Below are 23711 nucleotides of genomic sequence, written 5' to 3' on the forward strand. Positions count from 1 at the left end.
TACAGAAACTATATAGTGTTCCCATACAGTTTTTACCAGTTATTTAAAAAGTTTACATAAGCATTAATGCTCAGCCTGTTTCTTTGGCCAAAAATTATAGCTGCTTACATTCAATTTGAATGGCCTTTCGGATCATTTTTTCTTTATTCAGCTAGCCATGAATCATAATAGGATGACGTGACAAATGTCTGCTGTATTTCACAGAACCTTGAGATGCTGTGCTGTATTTAAAGTGTGTAATAGAAGTCTTTTGTTTTTATTGCTGTCCCATATGCAGTATGCATTTCCCTGCTCAATGCCACCCTAATGGAAAAATTGATTTTTCCCTTTTCTCCTCACAGATGATTTTTGTGAGGGATCTGGAATGTGTTAATTGGTACACATACCTTTAGGATTATACAGTACACATTAAAAGGCTTGATTTTATTGCTGGTCAGCGTATGTTGATCAGGGTGACACAGCACAGCTGATCCAGAGCACATTGGATTTGCTGAAAGTTGGGTGAGAAGACTGCAGGACTGCTTTCCTTTGATCAAATGGCTGGTAGTGCAAGAATCAATGTGACTCTGCATTGAGCTGTCTAAAATACTTGCCTATTCCTGTAGGTAATCATTCACTTAGCCCTATCTCTTATGTCTCACTACCAAATCAGATGAGAAATAATTCCAAGGCAAAAATCCAATTTGTCCTGCCTTCGATGGTTTTCTGTCAAGGCAGAGGTGTTCTTCTGTGACCCTCTTCCTGAACACAGTTGTTTTAAATAATCCTGACATTTTACAACAGCAGATTATTAAAGCTTTAGAATAACCTATGAATCAATGGAAAGCCTTTTACATCGTCATATTTTTAAGGAAGTGACACTTCCAATCAGAAACATTCAGAAAAATAGGAAAGATAACATCAGCTACTGAACCCTTTCAAGCATGTTTTCGATAACTGATTTAAACTGACATTCTGAGCTCATGATTCCAATGCGTTTTACCTGTAAGTAACTATAATGGAGTTGCTTTTTTTCCAGCTTCTGCTATGCATGAACACATATGCTTATTTGTTACATATTAATTGGTTTATAAAGGACAAGCATTTTAATCCTTATTAAGTTAAGTATTCTTCTACAATACAAAAAAAATGAAAAGGACCTTGAGATTTTACTGACTGTTTTCTTTAGAGGAGTCAAAATTCAGCTGCTCTGCTGTGTAATGAATATGTAAATATAAAGGAAGGGGTAGTTGCTGCACTTAAATATTTTTTAGTTTAAGATTGCCCTGTAGACTGTTTCATGTTAAAGCTGTTTGATAAGCTGTTAAAAAGTTTATCATCAAAACAGGAAGTTTTTAGAAAGAAACCTTGTGCAGTACTTACAAGAAAATAGCACATGTCTGCTCTGCATTTGTAATTTCTTGTCTCAAAGGCCTAAAGCCCATTTTTGGATGTTTTTTTGTTTTCCCAAAAGTCAGACACTGCTATTTGTATACTAAAGCCCTTAACATAATATGGCAAAAATGATCATTTCTCAAAACTGGTCATTATCCACTGGAACCGTATTGTAATTTCAAAACCTCATTTTACCTACAGTAAGTGGTGTTTCTGTTTGTTATGGTTAGTCGTTTGGCTTCAGAAATTGATATTGTAATTGTGTGGTACTCTTTTGCTGACACCTGAAAGTCTGAAAATAAACCAAACCTCTTCATTTTTGGAAGTCATTGACTCTTCTCTTGAATTACCCTGCCAGCAGGGACTGGTTTATTCACTTTAATCTTGTTTATCTCTCAATTGAATACATGATGTTTTTGTATCCTCGCTGTGGAAAACGACTGACAATTAACAATCATTGAGAAGGTGAGCATCCTTCCACGCTTACCATATTGATATGAGACACGCATCTTTAGGGCAGAGGTAGTCTGAGACACATCTTTCACCATACAGACCTGAAAAGGCCTGTTATCTTAAAACGAGAAGAATGACAAACCCTACTTGCTGGAATTGTTTATCCTTTATCTATATATAAAATGTGTGGGTTGTGATTAAAAAATAACATAATGTATGTGCAAGTAACTGTCTCTTTCTGCTTGGGAATTTCGGACCAAAAAGCCCTTTTTTACATGAGAGTGTGCCTTTTGTTTTGCTCGTACATTTTAAAAAAAGTCATTAGGCTACCCTTGGCAGGATCTCCTTTGTACTGCCTTGAAGTGATGGATGCACAGAGCAGGATGTCTGACCACAGAGCAAATCCATATGCTAACTGGTTGCAAACTAAAAATAATATAATACACCAGCGCTTCATCACTCATTTTTATAGTTATCCAACAGTGCTAATAGCTGTTATCAATAATACTTAAGTCTACTTAGTATGTAAGCTGTGCTTAATCAGTCTCACACAGTAAATGGTCATAGTAATATACTGTTAAACTCAAAAGGGTTTTAAGTAATTTGTGTTTAAAACTTTCTCTTTTAAGTTTTTCAGTCATTGTAATATATTGAAAGGATGGGTGGGTGTGCAGACCGACCTGATGATGAAGAGGGTTTTTCCGCAATGATGATTTGAAAGTGAGCATTTTCCCCTTTTGTAGTAGTGATCACGTGTCCAGATTGTCCTTCTGGGCAGCTCCAGTGCTACCTGGTTTGTGAAAATTGGAGTTGTTCATTACTCTACCATGCAATTCCAGAATGAGTGGAAATGAGGCAGGTTAACACCTCCTACCAGGAGTTTGGTGACTTCAATGTTCTGGAGCACTTCCTCTTTTGGTTCCAACCTCCAAACCCTGAGCTGTTTCAATTCAAACCTCTGCAGGCCATGCTCCGCCTTAAATACACTTTTGTTATGAGTGTGCATTGTACTCTGTTTTTTACCATTTAAATGTTGCAACAAGAAAAAGCAGCAGGTAATTTATTTACAAAATGTTTTCAGGATGTTTAAACAAAGGGGTCTCTTAGTTGTTTCCAGTAAGGCCTCTGTGAGTGACAGTATTAAAACATTCCCATTAGCTTGTCTGCTTGAGAATAAATGGATCTATTTTAGTATAATATAGGTTCTTGTACAAATGGATGACCTCATGTGCAAGGTTCATCAATGTACTTAGAACATATTATTGCATTTGACTTAGCAGACATAAGCCAGATACAAAATAGCTTTATTTCTGGTTTGTTATGTTCTGGGTGGGGTTACAACGCCCCCAGATCTGTGATTCTAATTTTGTACCCTGTGGCCAAAAATAGAAAAGGAATTCAAAAGGAATTAATTTCAACCATGCAGGGCACCTGATTTACAAGAAATGCTTATAATCATGGGAAATGTTTGGATTGGCAATATTCCTAATGCAAAACAAAACACTTTTTCAAGTGGCCATCTTTTTATCTTTGGAAATTCCCAGGTCAGGATCAAGTGCTAACGAGATTCCTTTGAGGTTATTTTTGTTAGAACTTTTGACATTGCAACAAATCTTTAAACATTTGGTGAACATCAATTATAAATGCCTTCCATCTGCCCCTCTTAAGGGAAATGTGTGTTGTGGTTTTTTTTTTACATTACAATAAGCAGCACTGTTAGAGTGCCGCACTTTAACAGCAGGACCGTAATACTCACCCAAATTAAAAATGCCTCAATACAGTAAGAGGTAGGTACGTAGGTACAGACTAAAATTTTAACCATTGCTTAGTTTTGAACTCCATGGCTAACAAGGGTGTTTCTCTTTTCTGCTTTGGCGAATGCATTAGACATCCTGCTTTGTTTCTTATCATTGGAATCTCCAGAAGCACACTTCCCCCTGGTGACAAAAGCAGGTGTTTAATAGATAATGCCTTGTTAGCATCCTCTGTTCTCTGTTTCTCTAATTAGAGAAACATATTTTCCCCTAATTACTGTAACAGCAACTTGGGGGCTGCAGGTGAGGGAGGAAAGAGTGGCCCAGTGTGGTTTAACGAGGAGGTGGGAAGGAATCGGTAGCTAACTGGAACAAACTACACTGTGCACTGCTGCTTGACAGCAGAGCAGATCAGATTGTTTCAGGATTGACGTGTCTGTGAGAAAGTCATCCTTCCTGCTGCTATTGCAGCCCTTGTATTGTGATTTCCTGAAGCACTGTCAACACAAATCAAATGTGTGATACTATTGATTTTGCATGCTGCCTGAACAGGCGTAAACACAGTGCTCTTTGCATCTGGGTACTCCCTGAACAGTCTGTGAAGACCCCTGGGGTCTCCAGAACCCTAGTTGAAAACACCTTTACTGCAACCTAAAATGTATGTCTTCTCCCCTAACAAATAAAACAGTACTTGGGTTTTACTGTAGATTAAGGTTTTTTGTTATAGTTTGTCAGTCCACAGTGCCTTGAATGTACTTAGTCTGTAGTGTCAGAAGCAAAGAGTAGATGTTTCTGTTCTTGCTTGTGAAGTTCTAGGTTTTAATGTTAAGCCCCTTTTGTCAAATGTTTTCTTCAAACTGTGCACTGTTTCTTAAAACAAGACATCTGGCTTAACATGGGATTCACATGCTCTCACCTCTTTTGGAAAGCACTCAGGAGCAGGGCTTGGATCCTACTCTTGCAGTGCAGCTCAGTTTGTAGTTCTGCTTTTCTATTTTCCCTCTGTTCTTCCCAAGCTTTATTTCAGAAGGCTGTGAGGTTCTGGACAGGATCAGCAGGGTAATCTATTTAAACGTCAAGTGTTACTCTGTGGCCATAGAAAAGCTGATGTTTTATTTGTCTGGATTTCCTGCTAGGATGCCAAGTTCAGTCCCACCTGTGCCTCAGAACAATCCTCTTCAGTAGCACATCTGCTAGTTCCTGCTTTTTCTTAACTAACTGGCCAGTTATGAGACTGTGCAGCCCAAAATAGCAAAGGCAAGGGACTTTGTCTCCGGCATTGTGGGAAAGAGATGACAAGTAAGGGGATACAGTGTTCATTCCTAACCCGGATAGGGCATGAAGGGCAGTTAGGTACACTCATACAATAAACACTGTTATTTAAAGGAGCTTTAATTTCCTCATCATTTATTAATTATTGATGCTGTTATAGATTAGGAGCTCAATAGAAGTTACCCTAAATAGCCCCAAAGTTTTAAGATCAGTGTCTAAAAGCTGCCAGTCCAAGGTCAGGAGTGAACGATTCTCCGTCACAGTTTTTTCTTTGATTGTTCAGCCAGAACCGTCTCTACAGCACTGTGTTTATATTCTTGACCTTAATGCAAATGCAAATGTAATATGTTCCAGTGAAAAAAGCAGAAACAAATTGTCCTAATACATTATCCCTAACACAAGTCTCCATTTTTAAAGTAAAGGCTAATAACTCTGTAACATCAGTAGTAATGCTTTTTTTTTTCTTTTTAACTTTTATGGCCCACTTTTAGATGACTCTTTGGATTGAAGTACTATGCAGGAGAGTGAGGCATAACTGGGACTTCTCCACTGTCGAAGTACAAAGAGTATGACGTTCTTTTAGGCAGAATCATCTTAAAAAAGACTTCTAAGTGTCCTCCTGAGTCCTGAGAATCCCATTGATATCCCATTTGTTTGAGAGGCTTGTCTTTTGTAAAGGTCCAATTGTCTTGTCTTTCAATGATTTTTGATGATCGAAAATAACAGTCACTCTTGATTTATGAACTACTTTGCCTTTCTTTTCTCTTATTCCTGCACTATATCTCTTTCTTTCAGAGATGCCCCATTTCCAAACATGCCTAAGCTTTGAGGCAATAGTAACTAACCCCTGTGCTATTGTGCCATCCATCAACTTGGGGATGAACACAGTGTTCTGACTTTGTCTTCATTTTCCACTGTTAAAGTTACAAACTCCACCTCCTAGAATGTAATGTATTGTTTTGCACAGGCAGATGGACTGCACACTTTTTATATATTCTGTGTTACTTATCCAGTATAAACATGCCCGAAGAAGATTTTAATCTGCACGGTTTATTTCCCTTAATGTAGTGATTATTTGAATATCAGGCATCTGTTGGAGAGCACAAAATAGCTCCTAACAGTGCTCCTCCACCTGATTACAATTGCTCAGTTGTCAGTATTTTCTTTCCTTGTGACCAAAGACATTTTCCACACACAAGTCCAGTGAAATTGAAAAACATTCCCTTCACTCACTAGATGATGACTGATAGTTGAGGATTTTCTAACATCATCTGCATTATTGCCATCTGTTATGCACTCTCCGGTACTGAGGTAGTCACTCTTTATAATGCATCAATAGACTTTGACATACAGAATTTACTTCTTTTAGCAGATGCACAAAATCACTTGTGGCGCCTGGTTAATATATTTGTATGCGTGTCGCTGTGGGTAACTACAACACACCATTATTGTTTTTGGCTTTCAAATTTGTACGGCAGTCACTGGCGCAACTCTTAACATAAATGGGGGTTTTCCTTCCTGGAAAAAACAAAAATGAATGAGGTGTACCCGATTCAAAAGACTGTGCATTTATTCCTGGAGCCTACAAATGGCAGATTTAGCTCCCTGGGTTTGTCAGACATGGAATACTATGTAAACCTTTCACCCGTCCAGCCATTTTCTACAGCTTCTTACAATTCAGGGTAGCCAGAGCCTATCCCAGCAATAAACTGACACAAGGCTGGACAGCACGCTAGTCCTCTGCTGGGCGAACACAGACACAAGAGCCAGCTTTGCCAAAAGCCAGTTAATCTAGGATGTCTTTGAATGGTGGGAGGGAGCGGGCGCACCCAGAGAAAACCCATGTGAACATGGCGAGAACATACAAACTCTACACATATAGCACCTCCAGGTGGATGCTGCACATTGGTGGTGGTGGAGGGGATACCCCATTACCTGTAAAGCGCTTTGAGTGGAGTGTCCAGAAAAAGCGCTATATAAGTGTAAGCAATTATTATTATTAATTATTACCTCAGGTCAGAACTGAACCCAGAGCCACAATGCTGCAAAACAGCAGTGCTAACCACTGCACCACTGTGCGTCCCGCTGTGTAACTTAAACTTTTTAAGTTTAATACTACATTGTATTAATTTAAAACTGAGCCAGCCCAGGGCTGTGGTTATTAAGGGTCTGGAAGACTACCCTTGTCTATTAGTCCTCGTTACATGCCATACACAGTCTAAACTCTTTGGAAAGAGTAAGAAGGATACTGTGTTGGGGGAAAAAAAGAGAAGAATCAGCACAGCGTCTCTTTAATTTCCCTAAAGATTGTTGTTTTGTTGCACTGCAGTGTTGTACGGATAAGCTGAATAAGAAGTGCTGTGCTTTCTGTCTTGGAGATTTGTCAGAGGAGCTGCCAGAGGCAAGGCCAGCGTTTCACCAACTCAGCCTTTTTTCCACTGAGCTCTCCTCGCTCTGCTCTTAACAAGCTGCATTAATGCATTACGGTGGTACAGCCTTGCTCCACTGTGATTTCCTTCCTCTGCTTCACATCCCTGATTCTCCCATCTCTTCCACACTCAACATGGAAACCCAGTACCACTGCATAAGGAAATCAATCAGTAGAATTAACATATTCTATTCACAAGCAGGCTCTGATCCTGTAGCCTTAATTAGTTGGCTCTTCTGCAGTATTGAGCTTAATATGGTGTGATTTGTCCAAACATATTTAAATACTTATGTTAATTTTCAGTTTTGGAAACTGGTTTTGTAGAATGCCAGTTGTCTAGTGGTGTCAAAACATTTTTTTTAACTCCTTAAAAAGTTATTGAATGAAGATTATACCATCCTTTACCAATACTTTCTTACCTAAATTAAGATATAATTTTGACCTTAAATATTAAATTATTGTGTTTTTAAGGCTGAAGCTGTTACATCTTCATGGCAGAATGGATGTTTTAATTCCTTTTAATTGACTTAACTGTTGAAAAGTCCTTATGTATTTCTCTACACATCTTTTGGATCCTACTAAAAAAATTGTAATACTACAACATCTACAGTACATTTGGACATGGATACAGTTAAAAACACTGTAAGCTCTTGTGCGTATTTCACTAAAGAAGTGGTGATCTCCTCTATGTGCTTTATGTTTCTCTCTCTCTCTCTCCCTCTTTCTTGATAAATAATTAATAGTCTGCCCATTTTTGCCATTCTTTGAGCCCGCACCCAGCTTATTTTCCTAGCTGTGGAAGAAGGTGAGGAAAAGGTTACACTCTCTGCTGCAGCACACCAACTTGACTTAGCTTTGAGACTTCCTGGCCCTGCTCCTCGATCTTTATCCATTCCAGTCACATGGGACACACATACAGAGAACGCTGCTGGAAAGGGCATCGCTTTGTTCACAAAAGATTCATTAAGTCTCTGCTTCCAAGCGGAATTTTGTCGTTCAGCAGTAAAACCTTTTTTTTGGTTTTAATTTTTTTTTCTGTACCTCACTTTTGTGACTAAACTATCTGAATACACATATCAGGACCAAGTTAAATATGTTCCTTAATCTCTTGTAAACAAGAAACTATCAAAGAAGGTTGAGTTTGCAAGCTCACTTCACTTGCATCTTTGAAATCGTGTTGTCAATATCAGTGAAAGGGTTTGAGTGGTATTGAACAACGGTGTATAGGAAATGGACACAATCTGATTACAACCTGAAGCCAGTTTTTGGTTTAGCCTCACGGGTACATTGATGCATGGTCTCTAGAAGTTATTGAGGACTGAACTGGTATAAAAAATAGGTGTGGAGTTATTTTCTCAAAGAAAATGTTTGCAGGTTAGGGTTTAGCGAAGGCAATTTGGCCTCCTAAGTTACAGCATTCTAGAACTCCAGGCTTCTAGAACATTAGGGAACTTCAGTGCTTTTAAAAAGCTTAGCAAAATGTTGTTTCTAGATTTGATCTGAGGTTTTCAAAAGTACTGCATAAGATGAGAAACCACTGTTAGGTAATATTCCTGAACTTAACATTAGTCTGGCAAACAACTGTTTCTGACTTTCACATATCCCTATCATAAGTTTCTGCAATACGTTCTTTCAATATTACAGATACTGTAAATTACTGTATGTGTTTTTGCTGAATAATTGGCTCATTGGATAGAGTCTGAAAATAATGTACCTTACCAACCATCAGCTGTCCAGCTGTCCAGGATTAGCACAAATATAAGAAATCTCTTTTAAACCCTTGCTAAATATAAGGACTGCGGGGCTGTGTTACAAAGCGTCTGTTCTGACTCAGTGCTGCCTCCTTAAAGCACCAAGAAAAGAAAAAAGGGATTAATTTTATACCAGTGCAAACTGGAGGAAATCACTGTACTCTGTCAGAATGCATCCAATTAGAATCATCTGTACAAGGAGGCTTTGTGGAAGGAGTTTGTTGGAAATGAAAGGAGACAGGGGGTTCCCTGTGTTAACGGGGGGAGTTAACATCACTGTGAGCTGTGAATAGGGTGTAGAATGCGCAGCCAATCGCGGGAACACGTGATCTGTTTTTTTCTTTCTCTCTTTCTCTTTCTCTTGGTAAAATGTATGAGCGATACAGAGTGAATAACAGGGGCCCTATTTTGCTAATTGCCAGAAAGCAATTCTGGAGCAAGTTTAGATGTTATTGTTTGAGCCTAAATGACAGTAAACAGAGAGGGCCTTTCTCTGTCTCCAGCTCCATCCACAGAACTGTCTTTGTCACTCTATCATCAATCTCAGCGATGGTTTTGTGTTCAGGGCTGCCTGTGGGTAACGGAGTTAAAGTGAAGCACTGGGTGGCTGTTATGAGATGTAAGATAATCCATTCCTTTAAGGGATAAAAAAAAACATTTGTGCTGTACCAACATAATTAGTTCACCCACCCATCCTTGACAGATCTACAGGGGTCAGTTAGCCTTTTGTATAGGTAGTGTTTTGTGGGTAGATGTTAGGTTTTAGTATCATACATCTTTTCACTGTGTATAAAATACATACCCTGAAGGGATTATACCAAATACACAATGCAGTACAGTACACACAATAAAACACCTTTTCTTTGTCTCATGCAATGATTAATATGAAGAAATTTCGGAGACATTATTAACAATGAGCAGACTCGAATGAGCAGATCTTAAGAAAAGTTATAAACGGAGGGGAGTCTATCATCGCTGCCTCAGTTTACTTCCTCAGCAGAAGAGCTTCATATAAAAAGCCTGGTAAGGTTCTTTGCCAGATTGTATGAAATGACATTCCAGCAAGGAGAGGTGTTCAGTTTTGTAAACAAACATCAACTACGATATCTGATGAATACTAATGACACACATTACTCCATATTAGGCAGAGCTGGCACTCATTTCCAAATGAAATCTTCTGAAGTGTGGGATGTAGAGATATACAGTTGGTGAGAGAAGTTGGCACATCCACTAAAAGATCTTTAATTTCAGTTTTGTTCCCTATGTCTTTGCCTAGTTTGCCATTTTAATATCATTCCAACACACAGATGTGGCTCCAGAGACTTGGGCTTCTATTAATGACATCTCTTCAAAGCTCATGAAAATACTGTAGATGTCAGGTCTCATGTCTTCCTACAGAAGGCCTGCTCTGTCCATCAAGAGTTTTATGAATTGAGATGCTGGGGCTCATCGGGTGATTTTTACCAGGAGGTTACCAATTTAAACCCGAACTCACTTCGTGCCGCCCTGCACAATCTACAGAATCTGCTCATCCTTGGAGTCAGATGAAAAGGATTTGAAAGACTGTGTCCTGCCGAGAGCGATTCTGCAGCATCAGTTTTTGATAACATCCTGTAGTCTACCCCCTATTCTCTGTAACTTTTTTTGAAGGGATGCTTGAGCTAAAGTATTAATTAATTTTGCTAGTAAAGGCGTGTGAAACATTATCAATGTACTGTTCAAGTCTTAATGCATGTAGGGAAAGAAAAGGGAAGAAGTGATGATACCACATATTTAATTTCCAATTTATTGGCTGGTTGTGCAGTATATCTGGTTGCACTGTGTGTGGTTTTTTAACAAAATGCAGGGTCTGAAATTGTTCTGTAGTCATTAACGAGCACACAGTTCGACAGAATAAGCAGCAAAGGCAGCAGAGAATCCCGTACGATAAAGAATATAAGTTTTGTTTGATGTTTTAGCATGATGCTACTGTAGATATCCTTAAATAGCTTCAAAACCAAGAATTGCTTCATATCTTGTTTGAAGCTGCGCATTTGCGGCTAAGAAAATTAAGAAATTCTAGTGATTACCTTTTCTCTCTGCAGCACTATAGTATACTACAGTGAAAGATAAACTCAGTGAGTGAGGGTCATACCAAAAGACACAGGTCTTTAATATAGTACTGCAGTCAACCTTTCCTGGCTTCTACATCCTGTTGCTAATGAAACCTTGTTTTTTAATAAGCAGGGCCTGTTTTAGTACTAGATAAACAACAGGACTGTTATTTCCTGATGTCCCAAAGGGATCAATTAAACCTTCGTAGTTGGCCATTAGTAGTTATTTGTATTGTAATCTCCCCACTGGAATGGCTTAACTGTGCTCCCAGTGCAATTATTTCTTATTGTATTTATATATTAAATACTTTTTTTTATTTTTTACCTCATGAAGCTGTGTTGCCTGCTGTTTCCTACAAAGAGGTCTAATTCTCTGCTCCTCTGCCTTCTCACTGCTGTACAGTAATATTAGAGCTGTGCGGCCTGGTGTTCACTCTACTACTGTTGTCATGGGTCTCAAAGCTGTAGTTGTAGGTCCGTGTTCTCCTCCTTTCTCCTGCCAGTCTCTGACTCTGGCCACTTTGGCGTAACTGGCAAATCTGCCATTATCTGCCCAGCAATCTTCCCAGGTGTCACTCATGCTCTTTTCCTAGACTGTCTTTATCTCTGTAGGGCCACCTAGAAGACTTAAATCCTCTATAATCCTGAGATAATAGTTTCAGAGCAGCAACCATTAGATCAACAAAGTGATGAGCCTTTGTATTAGAGGATCTGTCCATATCATTGCTGGGCACTTTCTGATCCTTATAATTTTTGTGGGCAAGTTACCCATCTCATTAATTTGCTGTGAAGTGGGAAATTTGCTCACAGCAAAAAACAAGGCCCACTGTTCCTTCATCCTCAGGCAGCTGTGGAGAGCTACGCAGAGATTAGGGGTACACAGGTGGACCGGTGTCATGTAAAATATTGTGAGGAGTAAACTGTACGTCTTTTAATGGTGCTGAGAGAAATATTTGTACATGAGCAACGCAGATTTTAAGCCAGGCGTTGGCTTTTTTGTTCATCTTATCTAGAGCAACTTTAATATTGAGATGCTGGAGGGTCCTGATTTAATATTGATTGTATCTTTAGAGAAACCTGTTTATGCACGTGTACATGGAACCCTGCAGACCTATGCCCCATCCTGAAACTCGGTTATTTACAGTTACTCGAGCTGTAGATTGTGCCCCTTTGTAGTCATGTGGGAATGTAGTCAAGGATTTGTTGGGGGAATAAACTGCATTTTGCTTTGCTTTTTTTATCCTTACAATTAAGTCAGAGCATGTCTGTTTATTGTATCAAAATTCAGCTAGCATGCCTTTTTTTCTCTGCCTAAATGACTGTATATCATTTCAAAGGCATCTGTGGCAGTTGTTTTGTGCTCCGTTCAAGTCTCCTTCTTCAATCAAATTAACCGTGCCTTGTTCTTAACTGAACTAGCATATTGAAACTGGTCTTAACAGTCTGACTGCTTCCTTGGTCATGCAAAAGCAGTGGGCCTCTCAAAATTCACAATACCCTTGCAGGCTAATGGCCCTCTTCCTATTTTCTGGAATATTATTTTTGTTTAATCAGTGTGGGGAAAGTGACAAAAGCGTGACAGAAATACAGATCACGTTAATCATATTCAATTGGGCTGGGAAAGGAAACTCATTTAATTCAGTGGCTAAAGCCCCCCACCACTACCTTTTTTGTGAAGAGCCTAGCTCACTGTATAGCACAAGCAAATTGCTGTGACCACCACAAGTATCTCTGAATTGGCAGTTGCTAGGCAGCCAGGAGTGTTTGTTTTCTACATATTCAAGGAATCCAGAGATCTGTGTAAATAGAATACAAGAGCTGTTTTTTTCTTATTAATATTGGTGTTTCTTGCACCAACAAGCAACTTTTGCAACTGATAAATTGGCTTAACATAATCATTCTCTTTCCTGTGTTCTTTTGAATGCACGCTGCGAAAATGAATTCAGTAGCGTTTATTGTAGGCACCGATCCTGTTTTCCTGAAAAAAAGGAGCACTTCCAGTTTGTGGAAATACCCTGTAAGGACACAATTGCTCTGTTTGGACTAGACCATTTACACTTCATGTTAGGATCAAGCTCAGTATAATATTTAACAGTGGGGTTAAGAAGTCTTTATAGCAAGACCTTTAGAAACTTAAACAATGCAAAAGTGTTCATGGGTTTAGTTTAGATTACATGCCCCAAAAAATCAGTTTTCTTGCTCTTTAAAAACAGATTACTGGCAAAAAGAAATATCCTTGATGCAACAGCTATGAACCACATACAGTTGTATACAACACATGAATCTGTGTTAGATTTACTGGTTAATTTGAAGTGGTGATACCTTTCTGGATGTGTTGCCCCAGCTTCAAGTGTATGCCATTAAAGGTTAGGTTTGGGAGAGTAGATTATTTATTAAATCAAAAGGAAAAAGAGTTCTTGGAGACATTTCCTCAGAGCATCCTCGTGTACAGAGTCCATCTGTGAGGCTGTCAGTGTGTGTTGGGGGGGCAGAGCAGTGGGTGTTGAAACTGGGTCTTGGCCATCTGTGAGCAGCAGTGTGGCATCTTGTGTGGAGGCTTGTGGAGGCACATTGCTGGTGGAGAAGTGCACTTCCTTCTGTGTGACTTCTGATTTCTGCAAAGAGAAGAGCAGGCTAAGCCTCACACTGCCTTCCAGCCCTCTAAGGCTCTTTGATTGCTTTAACCTCTTCAGGCTCCTCATCAGCCCTGAAAGTATATTGCAGTACCTCTGCACTAACAGCCTTCTTAATCAGCGCTTAATTTGTAAATCATGTGGTGCTGAAGCTCAATGCAAATGTCAGAGAGAGGATGTACTGTATGAGAGGCAAATGAGGTACCAGAGTGCTTAGCTGCAACATGCGCACAACATCAATGCATAGCACTCTCGAAGCATTTTCAAGGCACTACAGTTAATGACATGCTAAAAAAAGCAACTTTTTAATGAAAACATTTTTAAAGTCCTTCCGTTTTTCAATGAAATTTTTATGACCTGGACCTGGGTCGCCGAATCTTTAGAGTTTCAAATATATGACTGTATGATCTCACACCAGCCCCTCAGCTGTGTAACATGTAGCCTATGATATAAAAAATTATCATTTCAGCTTTAAAATTCTTCTCTTTTCCTTAAAACAACTTTTTTTTTTGTTCAAGTTTAGTAGCATCATCTAGCATTAGCCAGATTTGGGGAGTGAACGGTACCAGAGGCTCTCACAACTCTCACAACCATCACATTTCAGTCCTGTTCAGATCCTGACAATCACTGCGGTTAAGTTATTCACCTTTCAGTGCTTCTGTGGAAACGTCATAGGGGATTCAGTGATAAAAGAGCAACAGTCTTCACCTTGTTTATGAGTTTTCATGACACGACGAGGAGTCCGGTGTGCAGACAGTCTCAAATAAAGAGGTACAGGAGCTGAGCACAGACACAAACTAAGCACAGGCTTCATTGCAGTTCCTCTGCAGCAAAAGCAGGGGCATTTTAGTATCTTTACATTTGAATACCAGTGTGGAATTACAAAGAACCCAGCACAGCGTGGGAAAACCTTGCATTTTTAAATCCATGTTCTGTAAGTGAAAGAAGATACATAAATGAAGGAGTCATGATGCAGGGTGGGGGTGGTGGGTGATAGTAATTTCACCAGAATTTCACGAGAATTACAGTGACCAGCCATGGCTTTCGTTTGAACTGCAGGCACTGTAGCTGCAGTAGAACAGCTACATTCCTGGAAGTCGCAGGCCAAGTCGGATGGGAAGAAATGTGCCTGTACGTGTTTTGGGTGTCAAAGGAATGTGAATACACTCAGATAGATTGAAGCACTTCCGACGAATTTGGCATAGTGGCACTGACTGGCAGGAATCTGATCATGGACTTTATTGAAGTTTTTGTGACAAGAGCATAACTGTATATTGCAAATTAAGAATTCTCTTTGACAAAATATGTGCCGCTTTTGATGTAGTAACTCAAACATAAAAACATGGCCTTTTTAAAAATATCACTGGGAGATTTCTCAGGTTTATGTGGCTCACTACACCATTGAAAGACGCTCCAATGTTATAATACATATGGTAAATTGCCACCATGGTGGGCAATAAAGTATCTGTCTCTGCTTTTTTATGTATCTTCTTTCATAAAAGCACAAAACACACAAGCAAAACATAAAAGTCACATAAAATCACATAAAGTACAAGAAATCACAACAACAGTATGTCATGCATAAATAAATGGATAAATAAATACAGTAGGTAGTGAAGGGGACTACATTTACATCCATTCATTGAGCAGTTTTATTGCACAGAGGACAAAAGACTTCTTATAAAAGTTTTTTATTTGAATTTGGTACCCTATACCATCTCCCCGATGGGAGCATTACGAATTGAGAGTGGAGTGGGTGTATGGAGTCAGCTCTGACGTTCCTTGCCATTCTGAGAACTGTATTGTGATATAAATTGCTGAGCTGGGCCTGCTGTTTCCCAATTATTTTTCCCTGCCATTTTCACAATCCTGGACAGTCTGGCTTTATTTTTCAACCCCAGGTTTCCATACCAAATTGTCATGTTAACTGCCAGGATGCTCTCAACAAGGCATTTATATGCCATCTCTAGGACATTTTGACTAACATTAAGGTTTAGTCTTTAAATTAAAAACAGCTTGTGATTTGCTGTCTTAAAGATATTGACCATATTCTCAGTGTAACTCAGCCTCCGGTCAGGGTGTGTTCCCAGATATTTGAAATTGTATTTAAAAGATATGATTTGAGGTTCACAGTGGCGCAGTTCTGATGGATTTGAGGAAGTTCTCCACATCTCTCTCGTCCCTCTTCATCCGGCTACACTGCTACAGTACATTACTGGAAATGGAGACAGCAAGGATTTGTTGTGTGGGGGGAGAAGAGATGAAATGGTTTCAATTAAGATAGAATCAGCACTCACTGGGAAAGATAAACAGTCCTGCATTATTACATTAGTCTTGTGGGGTTGTTAAAGGGGACTTGCTTGCTGCTCTTTTGCACAAACAGTTGGCTTTGCCTGGTGGTATAATTCGACAGTTTTAAGGTTTTTCTGAATAGGCAGAAGTTATGCATATTCAATTGAGGGAACTAATTAATGTAATTGCATGCTTTTATTATCATAATTACTTTTTACTTTGCCATCTTGCTTTTTTATTTCATTCAATTACCATATGCTGCATAATCAGGTGCATCTCTATATCTAAATCACATTCTTTGCCTTCTCAGTTTTGAGAAGCTGACATTTTCTAAATGAAAGGTCACCTTTCTGCTGAGAATGTCAACTACTGTCCATTGACACTAACAGTGGCCAGAGGCTGCAGCAAACTGCGGGAAGTTTTATTCTGCCTGTTAGATAGGGTTTTCTTCTCCATATTTTTTCATTATGCAGAGGATTTCCAAGAAGACAAATTCTGTTCATGATTCCAGAATTTTGTGCCGCAGGCGAAAGAGTAGCGTGTATTTCATTGTAATTGATTGGTGGTTGTTAAGTCTGTTCTCTGGTAGTCTTTTTTGCAAAGCAGAGTGCTGAGTGACATACTCGCCCCAACTTGACCTCGGCAGCTATTCTTAACAGGACGGAAATGTTCACAGACCTGAACCCACCTTTCACAACCACGTTAATCTGTTGGTTCATTAGGAGCGGGATTAATTGTAAATATTACAGTTTCATGGGTGAATGAAGTCTCTCTGTGTTCATACTGTGGCTGCCCATGCTCTTTGTGGAAGGACTGTATGGTGGCTTTTGGCCAAGTCCCTCTATAAGATGTGTCAAGTTCATTGAGGTAGAGTAGCTGGCCTCTGTTTAGCCTCTGATGCTCTGCATTCCTAGAGCACTGTCTTTTTATGGCTGGTTCTGTAAACCTGCTGTCTCTGGAGATTTTGCCTTATTAAGACGCACAGCAGATCTGAGAATATATGGAGCCTAGAATCTCTTTAGGCCTTGCCAAGGTTAACACCTATTGTATTAAGACATACTGTGGCGTTCTGTAGTAAATTACAAAGATGGGCTCCCAGAGGAGAAGAAAGTTCTTTATTTCTGGCACAGCTTTGCACCACAAAGCTGTCGGGTGTTCTATACGTGAATAATATTGTTCTTTCTCTCGTGGTAAAAAAAACAGATATTGAAGATGTCTTTACGAAGGGCTTAGAAATATGACTCAGCTGCAGGACTCTGTTTTGCTTTTCTTAGATCAGACACATTTCTTCATATCCTTTAAGATCTTGTTTTTGTTTCTGCTTCTTCCTTTAATTTTTCGCCTCTTAAATGACCACTCTGTGTTAGGAAGTACTTCCTCTTCTTCACAATAGTTGGATAAGTTTACTGAAAGCATCCTATTTAGACCTTTGTATGTCATTCCCGTGTTTAATTTTTCTTGGTTTACATGACAGTAAAGTGTCTTCAGTAATAGTATGTCGTCTGTGTTATTCAGGATATTTTAATCTGTTTGTTTTGATTTGTGCAGTGGCTTGTGGAGAGCCAAAACTTTAAATTAAAAGAGTTTTATTATTGTATTTTTTCATTAGGTCTTTTCTCTCTTCTTTCTAATATTGTAGGTTCCTTTCATGCCATTCAGTAAGTCATAAATTAAGAAACTGTAAAATGGTTGGGTTAATCCATTGCACTTTGAAACTAGTATGTTAAAGGTGTTTTCTAGGGTATTGAAATTCACAAGTTATTGTCAACAGTATTTATTAATACTATCCATCCATTTATCCATTTTCTAGCCACTTTATCCAGTACAGTTTGGTGGGAGAGGCAGAGCCTATCCTAGCAAGCAAGGGGCCAACCCATTGCAGGCCATAATTTATATTACTTATATAAATATTAGCTTTGTTTTTTTTTCTCCAGAAGCAATATTGTAAGTAAAATTGTTAAACTTTTAAATTGCAGCTCATTTTTTTGCCCAACTGTCCAAATTCATGAACGTAGAGTGTGACTTGTCATTATTTAGTCTTTGTCCGCTGGATCCAGGTTAGACTGTCATTTCAGAAACCACACTACTACCTTTTTTAATACATAGTGTGGGTACGCTTCCCTGTTGTACAGGATAATCGTGCTTCCCTAAATGTGCTTTATCATTTCATCTTTATTAGAATGGCCAATTAAAGGCGGCTCCAAAGGTTCTTTTTTTATTGCACCTATACTTTTGTCAAAAGACAATAAAAGAAAAGCCATTGAGCAATTATGTTGCCTCATTGAGAGTTTTGTCTGTGCTTTAGAGAAAATTGTTCCAAAGACCACATGTTGTAGAACTTTTTTTTTGTCAGATAAAGACATTTACCCACCTTTAGTTTTTTTTTCTCTCTATTGACTTTACTGCTATGGCAGTAGAAAAACAGGAAAACGTCTTCTTCCAAACAGACAATAAACTCTTTCCGTCCCAAACGGAATGCTTTTTATTTGTGTCAGTTTCCAATTTTCTAGCAGTTGAATATTGCTGAACTATGTTTTGTTATTTGCACACTGTCCTGTTAAATAGCTCTATTAAAGCCTGTTGCATTGCTGAGAAGATGATCAATGTGGAGACAGTTGCTGCCATTGATTTTCTGCTACCTGACAGCCAGATAAAGGAGCCTGGGTGAAATTCTACCCCTCCTTTGTCACACACACATTTATCAGTGTGCCCTGGCACCAGTTTTTCCTGCCAGCTTCTCATTACTTAGATCTGCGACTGCTCTCTCTCCCCCACCCGTCTCCTGAAGCCTTTCAATCTGTCTTCCCAATTGCCCTTCCACATCGTACTCAATAAATATACAATGCAGGTGTAAGCCTGCTTCTACCTCAGAAGTCTGGTAGCATTTACTGCATGTTAAGCAAAAGGGTGCACTGTTTGCTGTTTAAATTGGTTTAAAACCAGCACAAAAAAAGAAGTGTGGGGACACCATTTTGCCACACCTCAGGCCTGACCTGCAGGGATCTAATTTTTCCCTTTTAACTGAAAGCAGATTCCTCCCCATGGAGGCTGCTGGCTTCCTGCATGGCTTCTGTAACTGTCTGCTGTCATCCAAGGATGTAGAGAACTAATTACTTGTGCGGGGCTTTCTCCAGACCAGCTTCTTTTATGGTTTATACAGATTTTATGACTGCCTGTTTGAAGTTATAGATGTCATTTGGAGTTCTTAAAAGTACACCAAAGAGCCACAGGGTTTCTTGATGATTAAACGAGAGCTGCTGCGATTGTCAAAGAACGGCCTTTGTTCCCTCCTTACAACTTATCCGGGCTACAGACTCTTCCTGAAAATGAGTTTCTTTGCGGTGAAATGCTGAACAAACCTTAAAGGTCCGGTCTGCTTCTTCACCTTTATGCTGTTGTTCCATAAGACTCATATCCTATTATATCTTCTCTCTGGGGTCTTATTATTGAGACTGTATTGGCCATGTGGTCCCATCAAGCAGCGGGAGCTCTTGAAAAGACTTTCTTGGGTGCGGACACACATCAGAGTGACACAGAGCTTGAACTCTCAGAGGGATGCTGAGTGCACCGAAGTCAGCGGGTCACAGATATACTTTCCCAACTCCTTTCATCTTCTTTATCCATAAGGGGTCTGTTGAGAGACATTGCTTGTCCTGCTTGGTAGGCAGGGTGGCACATTACAGAGCCCCGTCGTGTGAAAACGAGAAACCTCAAACACTACTCCATTCAACAATTATTGCACATAGTTGTAAATCAGATATATATCTTTTAGCCAACCATTGCTTACAGAGCCCTGAGTAGGTACCCATACATCATCTAATTACTGCTGATGACGGGCTCTAATGAAGCAAGTGTGCACATGTCAGGATTGCAATGTCTTTATCAGTAGCTTATTGTATCTTTAGGATAACTAAATTGGAGCTACACATTGCTCCTGCATCACTGCTCTATCATGCACAGTCTGATTCTGGAGACAGGGATTAGTGTCCTTTTCAGCATGGATACAGTCACTGTAGGAAGAGTGTTCGAGATGGGGCAGATAGCCAGGCAGAGAACGCAGGGCGGTTATTTAATTGATGAGTTAGAAGGCTCAAGGTTGGGAGAGACCTGCTGTGTCTCTCCTGCCAGGTGCAAATTGGAGCTTTTCTCCACATGATTTATTTATTGGAAAGTTAAAGATCAAAGGATTTAAGATCCCCATGTTATCCATATTTTAAATAAACGTCAGTGAAAATGTGATGAGAGAGGGTGTTTGGAAGATTGTCTCTAAAGCAACGTTTGCCATTCACCTTTCTATGTTTTTAGAAAAGGCTTCTGAAAGAGAGGTGATGGGGTGCAGGCTGGCTCGTGATTTTGCTGGCTTTCTTAATTAAACCTCTAGCCAACATTATGCAATAGCTCCGTGTAACAGGTCTTTCTGTGCTGAGCCTGTGAGTGTTCATTTGCACAGGCTTGCATCCAGTGTGTCATGGAGTGCATCATTAACTAGATGTGTGGATTAAACAAGAAATTCTTTTTGTCTCGCAGAAGTCTGGCATCCTTGTCTACTGAGCTTTAAGCATTTAAATAGTTTCTCATGTAGTACTGTCCTGATCCTAGAAGAAATTCAAGTGACAATCTGCACTCAGAAGCTCTCATTAGATGGTGCAGAAATGGTACAGTATGTGTGTTGGTTGTCACTAAATGTTACAAAGAAAAATTAAACTGCATTTTCATGACTGCCCTTTGGCGATGTTTGAGGTTTCACAACAGTTGTTTTTTGCGTTAAGCTCACTATGATTAGTTCACTATAATGTGGGAACATTTTCTGTGGCTTTTAATAATCAGCAATACATGGAAGCTTAACTGCCAAAGGGCCTTTTGGAAATAAACATCAAAGCTAGGGAATGTGACATGTGGCGTGATAGGAAAAGCAAAAAGGTTTATTTGATTTTAAAAAGAGAGAGCTTACTAAGTGGATGGCATGGTTTGCCTTGCTGTGCTGGGGCTCTGAGTTCAATTCCAGACCTCGGGTGCTGTCTGTGTGGAGCTTGTATGTTCTCCCCGTGTTTAAGTGCCTTTGCTCCCACAGTCTAAAGACATGATACCGTAGGTTAATTTGGCTCTGGGAAAATTGCTTCTGGTGTGTGGTGGTGTGCACACTTTGATGAAATGGCATCCCGTCCATGATGTATCCCGCCTTGTGCAGGTCCTTGCTGGGATAGCTGTGGCTTCCAGCTGTATGGATAAATGGAAGCTTTCTATGTGAGAAGGTCCTACTTTGTTGAATCGGTGAAATTGGGACAAAAAGGGTAATGCGTTTTAGTCATTGTAATTGGATTTAAGATTTTCTGCAAACTATTTTCTTTGAACGTTAATTCTAGTATTAACTACAGCATAAAAGGCATAAGAACTCCCCTACTGTGTACAAGGCTGAAGGCCATTGATTGTCGAACATGAAACAGCTATAAATACATCAAACACAAGGCCAAACCTCAGCTGATTCTGTCACATTAAGGAAAGGGCCCAGATGTGGCAAGCCACTGCAGTAATTGTTCAAGTTAGCCACTAAAGTGATCATATACTGTATTTTTAACCTTTGACTGTTTGTTTGCAGGTGCGGGAGAGTCAGGAAAGAGCACCATTGTGAAGCAGATGAAGTGAGTAAATGTCTTTCCTTTGTTTTTCCCACACTCACTTCTTGTTGGGAGCCCCTTCTAATTCTTGTTTGAATTGGAAACATCAGCCTCACGGCAGCAACCAGAGCCATTGATGACCACATCCTGGCAGGAATCATGTGATCGCCACAAGGCTTCTGTAGCTTTGCGAACTGCTGTATTTTATATCAGTGTCGGTTCATCCTGTACTTGTCTCTAATTATACAAAATGTGGTCAAAACAAAAGTTTATAAGCCATATTCACAACATGTGTAAGGTTAGCAATGCTTTTTGGACAGACTGCAGCAGCTGTGGATATTTTGAATTTTTTGCGGTGTTTCTGTTTTGATACTTAATACAGATGTATGGCTAATGTGCAGCTACAGTTTAATAAAAGCTTAAAGAAGCTCTTGTCTACTTCAGAATTTATTAAATATACCAAAAATAATATGGGGCCATGACAAGTCATTAAAGTGTGGCGTGCCATAGTTAAACATAATTTTGTTTTATATATATATATTTTAAGATTTTAAAGGAGCTCATTTAAGAATGAATGCAATTTTAAGATCTACCAGCATTCTAGGGTCTTGACAGAAATGGCACCACTGCCTGTAATGTAAATTTCACTAAAACCCCCGATCAGACTTTTTGAAAATCTACTGTTCTTACTTAGTCTTGAACTCCTGGTCTCTTGTAGCCCAGCTCTGATGTCTGCACTCTTAGCGGTGCTGTCAACACTGTGATTACTGTAATGTACCGAGTGCCTCCTCGTCCGGTACAGCAGCCACTTTCTCGTTGCCCCATGGTTTCAATTGCCTTGTTATCCAAAGTCCTAAGGACAAGGCAGGCTTTCACTCCTCCATTCATCAGCACACACAGAAAGCCCTTAAACCTCCTGCAATTAAAGTCGCTCCCGGAGAGGTACTGTACTGTAGAAAATTGAGTAAAACTGACATTCTGCATTCTCTGATTTTCCACATCAACATAGTTCTTGACACCTTTTCTCTCTATTTCTTCTACTAGAAAAATAGTGGCATACACTACAGTTTAAAAAATCTTATTGGTATTTTTATACTTATATTTAGTACTGTTAATGACTTATTGAGGTACCTGTTAGAGCCCTTAAATTGTCCATTCGTCCACTATCAGAAAGGTGCTCCTTCCTGGGAAGGTTTCGGACAATCCAGAATCTATCCAGGAAGGTGGAATCACATCAAATATTGTTCTCCGCGCTGCTCTGATGTGAAGACCAAATTAATACAACTCTAGCTATATTGTGAAAATAAAAATGAAAAAGAGGTATGTTCTTAAAATTCCTAAACCTCTTTTTTAAGGCAGTGTGGTTCAGAAGTAGTTTTTAAGCTTTTGATAAATATTTATACTTACTCCAGTTGTCCTCTGTGCTTTGTCTCGATCTCAAGGCCAGACTGCGTTCCATCACTATTTGTTTACGTTCCAGACTCGGATTTCTGCCAGTCTTATCCTCTTTAACTGGGCCAGTAACACACACAGTCTACAACTCAAGATCTCCACTCAGGCATAACAAGAGACTGGGACACTGTGTCCCCTGCACTACTTACTTACTGGCTTGTACTGTGGTGACTGATAAATTAAGGGCTTGTCAATCCCATGCTAACAGGTTTTATGTGACCTTGAATCCTATAAAATGCAAAACTGACAGCACTTAACTTTAACTATAACCTCCCCAGTGTAAAGGTAGAAGGCTGCTTTGGAAGCAGTTTGCATGGTTTTCAATGTACAGTACTATAGTGTCGAATGATGTAAAATGTGAATAATGAATAACCTGGGATTTACATTTTAGAGTTAGATGACCTTGGGTTGAGGTATGTTGTCTGTGAACAGATTTCCCATCAGCAGAGACCTGCATCTTTCTCTTTTTTTCTGTAATATTAGCAACTTTTGAATAAAGTTTAACCTCCTCTAAAAAAGATTGTCTACTGTATACAGAGGGTATAGAAATGCTTAATGAAGAAAAGGCATTTGAACTCTATTGTAGAAAAGTAA

The 23711-nt window shown here is 39.4% G+C and overlaps 1 protein-coding gene and 1 long non-coding RNA gene across 3 annotated transcripts in view; one reads left to right on the top strand and one right to left on the bottom strand.

Moving 5' to 3' along the window:
• The window catches only part of LOC102693211 (guanine nucleotide-binding protein G(i) subunit alpha-2), a 100213-nt gene that overhangs the window by 49528 nt on the left and 26974 nt on the right, over positions 1 to 23711 (top strand). Inside the window, exon 2 of the mRNA XM_006630683.3 lies at positions 21647 to 21689. Within this exon, the coding sequence (XP_006630746.1) occupies positions 21647 to 21689 (43 nt within the window). The remainder of the gene's footprint in view (positions 1 to 21646; positions 21690 to 23711) is intronic.
• Positions 13063 to 23251, bottom strand: LOC138238439 (uncharacterized). Of its 2 annotated transcripts, XR_011189481.1 has the most exons (5): positions 23073 to 23251; positions 22797 to 22955; positions 22356 to 22518; positions 14405 to 15973; positions 13063 to 13740 (listed from the first exon to the last, which is right to left on the bottom strand). It is a non-coding gene; the product is annotated as an uncharacterized lncRNA (long non-coding RNA). The 2 variants fall into 2 exon arrangements; XR_011189480.1 differs by lacking the exon at positions 22356 to 22518.

Source organism: Lepisosteus oculatus, chromosome 4 (assembly GCF_040954835.1).
Source record: "Lepisosteus oculatus isolate fLepOcu1 chromosome 4, fLepOcu1.hap2, whole genome shotgun sequence".
In the NCBI taxonomy this organism is placed as follows: Eukaryota; Metazoa; Chordata; class Actinopteri; order Semionotiformes; family Lepisosteidae; genus Lepisosteus; species Lepisosteus oculatus.